Source organism: Ammospiza nelsoni, chromosome 5 (assembly GCF_027579445.1).
Source record: "Ammospiza nelsoni isolate bAmmNel1 chromosome 5, bAmmNel1.pri, whole genome shotgun sequence".
Taxonomy (NCBI): domain Eukaryota; kingdom Metazoa; phylum Chordata; class Aves; order Passeriformes; family Passerellidae; genus Ammospiza; species Ammospiza nelsoni.
The window spans coordinates 14681234-14691878 of NC_080637.1; the positions used below are offsets into that span (position 1 = coordinate 14681234).

General features: G+C 37.8%; 1 protein-coding gene across 3 annotated transcripts in view; it reads left to right on the forward strand.

Annotated features, from left to right (window-relative positions):
- The window catches only part of DUS4L (dihydrouridine synthase 4 like), a 36984-nt gene extending 31183 nt beyond the window's left edge, over positions 1 to 5801 (forward strand). For all 3 annotated transcript variants that reach the window (XM_059472084.1, XM_059472082.1, XM_059472083.1), the window contains 2 exons: positions 3387 to 3487; positions 4845 to 5801. In XM_059472084.1, coding sequence (XP_059328067.1) covers positions 3387 to 3487; positions 4845 to 4883 — 140 coding nt within the window. In that variant the 3' untranslated portion in view covers positions 4884 to 5801. The remainder of the gene's footprint in view (positions 1 to 3386; positions 3488 to 4844) is intronic.
- Positions 5802 to 10645: the final 4844 nt, after the last annotated feature.

Here is a 10645-nt window from a genome sequence, read left to right on the forward strand (position 1 = left end):
TTTTATGCCATCCAATGATGCTGTAACATCCCTTCTGTAACAAAATTTTATTTGAGGTTGCAAAAGGTACTTGAAGAAAATTTGTAAATTTTTTTGGCCCTGCCTTCTCATTTTAAATTCTGACCATTGTATCTTAAGAAGAGAATTCAGAATTAGCATGGAGGTACTTGACTGGAGTTGAGTTCCCAGCCTTACAGCGTATTTGTTGGCAAATCTCTTGTGCCGTCAGTGCCTAAATTCTTAAACGTGAATAGCTCTTTTTTCACTTGAAAACTCTTTTAAGAGAGGGCTCTTTTTTACTCTTCAACTAGTCCAAATCATTTGGGTTGTAGGCTTGTATTGTGAGCAATGCTAATGTAAGTTCCAGATGGTTTCCTTAGTAGCAAGCACTGTAAGTCAAGTGATGTAGTCAAACCAGGACTAGTAGTTGTGCAAGGAAATGCTCACAGAATTATTAATTGTTTTTGTTGGTGTTTGGTTTTGGTGTTAGGTTCTCCATGGTTGTTGAAATGAGAAGATCATAGAAATGCTACAGCTACTGGGCTGTGGTAATGTAGCTCCTGAGAGCAGTTTTATTCCTCACCCTTAGAATTCAGAGCAGTCTGAAGTAAACTGTCTCTCCTGGAATAGGACTCAGAGAATGTTTTGAAAGGACATGTTCTTTACTTTTCCTAGATTATACATGTTACATTAGTTTATGGACCTTCAGTCACACATAAGTGCAAAGTTTTCCACAAATGTCTTCCATTGAAACACTGCCCTAGGAATAGTTTGTTGATTTTTCTTGGTAAGGGACAGAGTGGAAAAGGATTGCCTACCTCTTACAGTACTGAGGCTGGATTCTGTGTTTGGAACTTCCTGATTGTTCCTCTCAATGGGTGCATGAATGTAGCAGCAGCATCCTCATCTGCCTGCTCCTGCATTGACTTGGTGGGAGGTGTCAGCTGTGGGAGCTCGCTGCTGCCAGTCCAGCTGTTGTGCTCCTGGGAGGCAAAGTAACAGGCCAGATGGAAGTCAGAAATAATAACTGAGTGTGCTGTGCACACAAAGGATCTCCTGTTTCCTGCTGGATCTGTGTTCATATGATAGGATCCATATGGCAGGCAGTGTACCTGATGAACTGCGCTGCAGTGCAGTGCTCCCAGCAGAGGAGCTGGGCACTGGTGTGGGGACACTCTGGTGCTTCACAAGGCATCAGGGAAATGGGTGCACTGAGGAATTCACCTTGTCAAAGACGTGGTGCTCCTTTTAATTGTGTGGCCCCAACAGGAATGAGTCTGGATTTGGTGGTTTATTGATGTTTTGGGGTTTTTGTCCATAGCCAACACAGGTGGAAAGGACAATCTGTTCTTTGCTTTTTCTTCTTCTAGGGTTAGGCAAGATATTTCTGTCATACATCTGTTTTGGTCAAAACACTAAAACAATGCACTAGCTTGTTTGCTTTCCTGACTTGTAGATACTTCTAGATATTTTGTTCATGTGTTAAAGTAGTTTTTAGTTGCAACTAAAGTACTGTGCTATAAATAACTAAATAGTGTTAGATCAATAACATTGAGTTACAACTTCTTCAGAAGTGAGATCTTATTACTTTTTACTACAGCATGTACAAGAATGTTCAAACAAAAACAAGCTTTATCTTTCTAATTAGCAGATTCTTGGAGAAGTGAAATAGCATATGTATTTTTTTTTTGTCTACAACCTAAAATTCTATCCAATTGTCACAAATTTATTAATATCAAAATTTTACTATTGAAAATGTTAAACAGTATGGAGATCAGAGAGAGAGTAAATGCAGTGGGGTTGGACTTGTCACATGTGTGGAAATCAAAGTTATTCCAAATACCAAAACCTTCAGAAAATCTGTATTGATGCTATCAAAAATGACTTAAAGGATGAAGAAAAACTGTGTAAGAGTATGGAAATGAAAGAATGGAGAAAATAAAGAGAAGTTACGATGTTTTAATCATGTTAGAATCAATAGACCAAAGTGTTATTGACTCTAGTGAACCAGAATTTCAAGGTAGGTGCAAGTCCTGTTACAGGAAAACCACTTGCAGAGTTCTGAAATGAGAATTATTTTCATCTGTACATTCAAATTAATTATTTAAAAATAACTGAAATTCTGGGTGAAGGAGTTCTCCTTCTTGCATGTAGGAGAGTGTTCAAATCTCATTTCCTGATTTGAACAAATCACCCAAAGCACCCAAAGAGAAATCTGCTTCCTACCAGAGTGCTTGTAAGTCAGTGCTTAACAAAAACCACATCTAGCTCCTCATCATTTCAAAACAGGCTTTTAGCGGTGCTGCAGTTCTTGAGTGCAGTGGAGGTCTCTGGGAAAGAAATCTCTCTCAGGGAGTTCACAGTCAAAGGATAGATTCACACTTTGGGAACAAGGAAATTTGCTAATGTTCTTTTTTTAGTTTTAATAAAATTTTTATTTGGTTGTTTGGGGTTTCTAAGTGGCCATGTGAGGTGGCCCTACTAGGTCATTAACAATTAACATTTCTTTGTTTTCACATGAGTAGATCAAGATTTAGACTATGCCTGTGCTGCTGAATCAGAGAAATACAGCAATCCCTGAGACACCTGTAGCAGAGGAATATGAAAATATCTAAATCACCTTACATAGTAGCTTAGGACTAATGGCTTTATGGCACTTTGTGCTGTTTTATCCTGCATTGTAAAATAGCCCCAGTGGAGTCCTAGGCTGTTTGGTACTGCAGCGTAGAGGTGCTCTCAGTTTGTGTTGAGATGGAGTGGAGTAATAATTACTTTCTTCTCATGTTAAAAACCTGTTCAGAGTTGTTTATCCACCCACCACCATTTCTGCCTTTTCATCTGTAAACTGATGCTGCTAATCAATTAATTCATGCATGGTAAAATTCAGAACAGGGTGGAAAGGTGAGGTCTATGCTCCTATAATCATGTATCATCTTCCTCCTTACTGTGTTTTGTCGATGGTCTCAGGTGCTGTGTGAAAATCTTGCCCAGTGTTTGAGTTCCCTCCTCTTCTTAAGAGGTCTGACAGTTTTGATTTTGGAGTTGCTGAGTTTTGTTTTTCTAGAACTGTCTCCTGCAATGTGACAGAACACTGCAGTCATCACTAACCTAGTCCCTGTTTCAGGAGTTTATTGGTCTCACCCCTACCTTTCTTAGAGGCCCTTCCTGTTCCTCGTGCTGATCTCTCTGAACATTGGCCATTGTCTTTCTGCTCCCTGTCCTCAACTTCTCAGTTTCCTGTGTCCATCTGGGATGCTGTGTTTTAAATGCTAAGATATTTTAGAGGAAGGACTGTTTACTGCAGTGAGCCCTGATGCACATCTAGGGCTCTGAGGAACTGCAGGGATACAAGTAATAATTAAAACACCAATTCTGGTATTTTACAGCTTTCCATAAGGCAAAAACTGAAGGGGCTGCAGTTAAAAAGCAGTCTGAAAGCCTTAGAAGAGAATATGACCATCTGATGAAGGAATTTGAACAGCTTCAGGTAGGTGGCTCTGGATTGCCATACAAGGACTGTGTTTTGAAATTGTATCAGCAAAATTCTGTTTGTTTTGAGAGAATTTACCAAAATCTTTAGGATAGCATAAAGTTACAACAGGCAGCATTCCTTAAACTACTTCAAAATAGTAGAATTTTGTTTTGCAGAGTTAGTAGCATTTTATTTTTTGCACTTCGGTTGACAAAGCTCAGGTTATCATTAGCTTCCATTTTACTGTTGCTTGGAAAATAAGATTCAGGTGGTTTTGCACGTGATGATCACTGAAATACTGTAAGAAAATTATAGGAGGGGTGTGGGTGGCGGGGGGAGTATATACATGATTTATAAAAGTAATTTTATTTTGTTTGCTCTTAAAACATGGTTTTGCAATCCTAGATTATAAATGTTGCAATACTGTTGATACACAAGGATAAAAAAACCCAACAAACAGCCTAGGTTAAAAACAGGCTGCTATAAAATTCAAACTGAAGTACAAAATAATTTTTAAAAACTAAACCATATTAAGCAAAAGTTCAATTAGCTGTTTGAGTTTCTTATGTACATGGCTGTAATACCCATAAGATACACAGTAAGTATCAGTAAATAGAACTGGGAGTTTGTATTTTTAAGTTGTCTGACAGATGTTCATATGCTCCATACCCCACATCTGTCTTGAGCAAAATTCAGTAAAAATTAAAGTTAACCTATTTACAAGTAGTGGTCTTGGGAGAAAATAAATTATTATTTAAATTACGGTGACCCGCTTTTCACGAAGAGTTGTTCAGCCCTGTATTGATTTTTAAAAAAGGCAGTTTTGACCTGGTTATAATATTTTTTCCTGTATTCTGTGAAACCACTAACTCATTCCCAGCCTCACCCTGTACTTCGACAGATTGCTCAACTGATCTCTGTGTTCAATTCAAGACCACCATGCATGTCCTGTCCTTGTTGTGCTTCCCTGTGTAATGAGCCATAGTAGTCCTGCTGCATTTCTAGCAGACTTGTGGTCTAAAACACACATCCTTACCATCTCTGTTTACCTCTGAGTAGAAGGAACAGAAGGTACTGAGCACACAGTAGATTCAGCTCCCAGGGATAAATGAGTTGATAGCAGAAAATGTTTTATGCTGAGTTTGTTGCACAGCTCAGCTGTAAAACCAAAGGGAGCAGAACTAGGTTGCACAGCCCTGACTGCTGGCAGCAGAAGCTCAGGGGTTCTGCAGGGTAGTGTTGGTGGGAACAGCTTAGAAAGGTATGTGATGAACAAATCAGGTGTGACTGCAAAGGGGCAAAATTTGGCATCTGGGCTCAGTGGTTTCTGATCTTGCCAAACTGAAATTATTTTTCATCTGTCTCTTTTCAGCAACGTTTAAATAAAGCAGAAGATAAGAAAGACCTGTAAGCACATCTGGGACGGATGGCATCGCTACAGTTGCTTGAATGAGAAAAGGCTTGTGCTGTTGATGTTCCTGATGCATACCTGAAACAAAACTTGATTTTTCTGAAAAGCACATGCATTGCAGGTCACTATTCAGATTCCTCTAATATATCGGTTGCTAAAATGTTCTGTGTTGCAAATAAAATGTTAAGTGGCTTACCGGATTTACCATGGAGTTTGTCACTGCTCTCGTGAGGAGAAACTCAAAAATCTTTCAACTCCACCTGGAGCAACCTGTGTACCAAGCTTTTTCCTCCATAATGGTAACAGATCACCATTGCTTGTAGCATTTGAGTGGGGTTGTATATCACACTAGACCATAAAGACAATTACTTAAACCTCCTTGCAGCACCTGCTTGGAATCTTAGAAATTCAGTTCCCAGTGGGTTGAAGAAGGCTGAAAACTTATTTATCAGGGGAAAACTGAATGACAATCAGTCTAAGGAAAATAAAGAAAGAAACATTGCCTTTGCAAATCCACCTCACTAGCTTGTGACTTTCACTTTAGCCACATGGATTTGACTGTATTTTAACAAACAATATTTTGCATGCCTCTGGTTTATTTTTCTTTAATATATTGGAATATTTCATTTTTGGGTTGGCTGGTATTAGAAGTCTTTATTTTTACACTGTTTACATTGGTTTACTCCTTATGTACCACCTAACTTCTTTAGCTCGCTAAGTAAAAATCTTTTTAAATGTAGATAGTTTGGTTTGTTTTGTTTTGTTTTCATGGATACGATACCTCAAATAAATGTGCACTGTTTTGCATAAGACCTTTTTGGTATTCAGAAAGTTGTTTTGAGCTTATTTGTTAGTTGGTTCCAGTTTATATTTGAAAGTTTGATATGTTTGTTATATTAAAGGGATTGTTTAAGTTCATGGTTTCTGGATTTTTTTCTTGTAAATCTCTCCCAGTGTGCTGTCTCATCATAGTTAATAGTTATATACACCAGGAACAAAATATACTTCTAACTTGGTGATGTTTAACTCTTCTTGAAAATACAGTATTCATAGTGGTGGTTTTGCTTACTCTGGAAATCAAATTTGTTTAGCTCAGAATTTCAACACAGCTTATCAAGTATAATAACATATAACATAATAACATACCTTCCTATTTAATATGCCTCATATTAAATAAGAAGGCATCTGTTTTTAAATAATACTTTATCCTTGCTGAAGTAGTACAGAATGTGTTTTCAGAGATTCTGTGACACTCAAAAATTTTTTTTTATTCATATAAAAACTTCCAGGAAAAGTTACAGACTTTTCATACCTGCATACACGTGTTTTGAAGATGTAGGTGAATGCATCTTTGTTTCTTTTTTTCTCCACCCCTTTCTGAAATATTTAAAATTGTGCTGGAATGTTATCTCTGGTCAGATCCAAAGGCTGTGGTTGGAAACTTTGGAGGTATAACAAGAAGTGCTGGTTTTAATAAGAGAACAAAAAAAACCTCACCTATGTTTCTTCAAGACACTGAACAAAAGCAAATAATTCTTGCTTTTTATTTACTGTTATCTACTCAAACTTCAAACTCTTCTTCTGCTAGTATAAGTAGATAATGGGGTAGAAAATTAGAAGCTTATTACGAATTATGTTGTGCACTGTCCTTTTCATCCTTAAAATATTATCTTAAATAATATGGAATAAAAAACAGATGGCTGTGAATGCAGTGATAAAGATATTTCTCCTTGAGAAGGAACTCTGAATGGTTTACACAGTTTCTTGGTGTAGAGCATGACTGAAGTGTGAAGGAATACAGGTGGTATGCACTGTTTCCTTGGAGCTGGAATGAGGCTGGGTATTTTCAGACATGCAATGTACATTCAACACACAATAGATCCATGCTGTAATAGATTACACAGAAAACCTTGATATGGGGCCACAGGGAAATGTTCCCTGCCTTGGAGACTGCTTAAACACACAGGCTGTATTTTGTCTCCATTCACTTCTTCTGTCATGTCCATTTCTTGGATCCTTTGTCAGGTTTCCCTGTCACAGAGCATGACCATCATCATTTTTGTACTTGGCTGTTGTGGACGGTCACGCATTGGACTGAGTTGCATTATCACAATTCCAGCTCTTGGGAGTCCCACACTTGTTCACAGAAAAATAATCTGTTATTCAGATTAAAATTTTGTAGATTCTGTGAACTCTATTATGTAGAACTCTATTCTTGGAAAGAACATGGGTTTTGTAAAATCGTAAGTCTAAATAGCGTATATGGAAATTCTAGTAGATGGCAGATCCTTGTGAATACTTTGCATTTGCAGTGTTTCACATGATATGCTTTCAGGGCTTGTGAGAGTCTGGGTTGATCAACTTTAGGTTCACTCCCTGTTTTTGTTTTAAGTTATGGTTGATATACAGGGAAAGAATGAATCAAAATTTCTTGCTTTTATCTCCTGATCTTTCAGGCTGTTGGGTCACATTTTGGTCACATGTGCCTGTGTTGTGGGAAAGAAGTGGAAAAAAGTTAAATCTCTGCTAATACTTTTGGAATCAAAATAACTTTTGTACTGATGTTGGACAGTTAATTTATTCTGAGTATGTCTCCAAAAGTAAGAATTTGGAGCTCTTTATACTCTAAATAATGTCAAAGTAATTGCCTGGTTGTTTCACTGCCTTTTTTCCCTCTTTACAAAAGTACAAATGTGCATTTTCCGTACTTCAGTGAGGAAGCATGGGAGAGATTGTTCTAAAAATATTTGCACAGGTTTAACTGACAGTAGTTTTCAAAAAAAACTTGAGGGGTGTTTCCATATTTTTTTCATAAACCCCTTTTTCTGCTGAGTCAAGAAAGCAGTGAGGTCATGGTGGGTGCATGAGAGCTGACCTGAATATTAATAGACCTGGCTGCATGCTTTGGTGTTACCTTAAATGAAAGCACCTGTAGCTAGGCAGGATGTTTTTCCCTGTTTTTATTTTTGCAACAAACATGCAACAACACATCTTCCTTGATAACATAAATTGTGCAGAGTCTTTTCTGAAAATGTAGCCTTGCATTAGCACTCCCTGTGTTTGCTGCTACAATAGTCCCTGGCTACATAGCCTCATTGAAAAGACGCTGTGCTTTCCTAGCTTCTTGTAAAGGGTGAAAGCTCAGCTTTTCTCTCAGCATTGAAATAACATGTTTTTCCAAATGTGAAGTTACTGTAAAAGTACTACATGGCTGCCTCAGTTCTCAAGTGTCCCTTGAAATTCTGAATTTACTCTTTGGGACAGAAGCCCTCATTTTGCCATGTCTTTGGACAGTGCTTATCCCCCTGTCAGCTATAATCTGGCTCCTACTACAACCTGATACAAGTCATTTTACAGATAAGTTGGAAAATCAGCTCTCAGTTATGTCATTCCTGTCCTTCAGTACTCTGTGCTGTGTATTGCTGTGTGCATTAATTGTGGAGTGTCTGAAAATCTAGTTCTAGAACTGAGCATCCTCAGTTCAGGAATAATATGGAATGTTTTATTTTCCATTATAAAATGTAACATTTGTGTTTTGTTTATAAGGTAATGTACAAATAGGGACAAACATTGCAAGGTGTGTTTGTGAGGAAAACAAGAGTCCCTCTAGTTTTGTGTCCACTCTGAAATGCAGCTGTGGTCCAAAGGAAGTTTTTGTACCTCCTGCAAGGGCAAGTGCCCTGAAAAGGTTTTGCTCTTCTGTCTCTAGCTTTGGGAGAGCTGAGCAGAGAGGGAAGCAGGCTATACAGCCCAGGACTATACATGCTAAAAGATTCCCTGGAGGTGGTCTTGGTCTGCATGAAGCACATCTGGGATATTTGAGTTCTCAAACATACTTGCGTGCACCAGGGTTTAGCGAGTGGGAACCTCCCCACTATGTTTAGTGACTAGCAGGAGTTAGATATTAGTTTTAGTGTGTCTGTTGGAAGGGAGGAGATGCCCAAACCAACTACCAGGGAATGTGAATATGGGAAGGATCCTTCAAATGAAATTTGAAAAATTTCAAATTTGAAATTTCATCTGGAAATTGGACACCAATTACTGCTGTCATAAAAGCACATCTGCAAGACCCTTGACATAAAAAGCTGTTGCTTTAACCCTTTATCCTGCTGCTTGAGGTCAGACTGTCTGTTTAGCCCGATTTGATTTGTTCTTGTTTTTGAAAACACAGCCAGAAGAGGCAATAGCTTTGGTGATAATTGTGTTTTGCGGATTGTGTAATAACTTCTTACCTCAGTGGTGAGACCATATGCTACATCTTACTAAGCATGAGGTTTAAATCCCTGTTCCTATGACTATGGAAGAAGAAGGTGCTAAACTACTCCTTTCTTTGTGAGTTTAACAGGGTATGGAATGGACAATGTGAGAGGAATGAAGAGAGGAACTGTTATTCTTGGCCAGTAAGGACAAAATCTTAGGCTTTGATTCTTCTCCAGACATGACTTGGGCATTAGAGGTCTAAGGAAACAGAGCATACAGTGAAGTAGAGGTCTTGGAAACAGGCTGTGTGTCTGTCCTAGGTTGTTTGTTTCATACCAAGTACAAAGTGAACATGAACTAATTAGAAAATCATAACAAATAATAAGGTAAACAAAAGTATACAGAAGACTGATGCAGATTTTAAGCTAAAAAATACCTGAACACCTTCCCTCCAAAAAATAACAGAAGACCCTCCACCAAAAAAAAAAAAAAAACCTACAAAAAACCACAACCCAACCAAAACAAACAAACAGAACAACCAACCAAATAAAAAAGCTGAAGTTGAAAAATGAAAAACTAAGAGCCTGCCTTCTGGCTTGAAAGGTAAAAGGAAAGGAGGTGCATCCTGACTGGGGTCAGCAACATCACAGGTCAGAAACACTTTGCAGCTGATTTGACACAGATGTGTCTCTGTGTATGGGATCCATTCTGAGCTAGGGTTTACAGTCTTTAGCTTCTTCCTCAAATAATTATCTTTTCAAATGCATTGTGTTATACAGATAGAGATTTTTTTTTTCTTGAAACCTCTTGTCCTTGAACTTGCATACTTCTGGCCTGCAAAGATTCATGGTCCTACAGAGTTCTCATCTATACAACACCTGCAGGTGCTCCTACCATATATCATCACCTGAGGTGCTGAAGCTTGGAGTACTGTTCAGACAGATGTGCTGCAGGAAAGAAATTTGCAAGGAGTGTGAGTTACAGTCAATTCAGATTCTTCTGACTGTACCCTTCCTGTGTTAATTACTTGTTCCATAGTATGTCTTTTCCTCTTGGTATCAAGCACTTCTCTAAAATCCTAGTTACATAAGTAATAACATAAATGTAGTTTTGTGGATGTTCTAGGAGAAAATAATATGTAATACACAGCCAGTCCTGAAAACTTGAGTTTATGTGGTAAGTGTAGGGCATCTACATTGGTTTCCTGCAAATGATTTTGCTGTTGCTCTTTGCTTCTATGATTAGCCTAGAAGCCATTATACCTGCTGGAGTGATTTCATTGTCTTTGTATTGTATTAATTTTGTATTAATTGTATTGATTTTAGAGCTAAGTGTTTACTAACTAATTTAGAACTAAGTATTTGTTAACTAGTTCATACTAACTTGTATTCATTTCAGAACTAAGATAATGTTACTACAACAGCTTTTTTAAGTTAATTTTCAAAATTGCTTTTCATGGTGCTCCATTTTTATCTGGAGTGGATTCTAACCTAATTATCAAACCACATTACTCAGGTTTGATGCTAGCTCAGTTTTCAGTATGTGCTTTAGAAATATGTCTA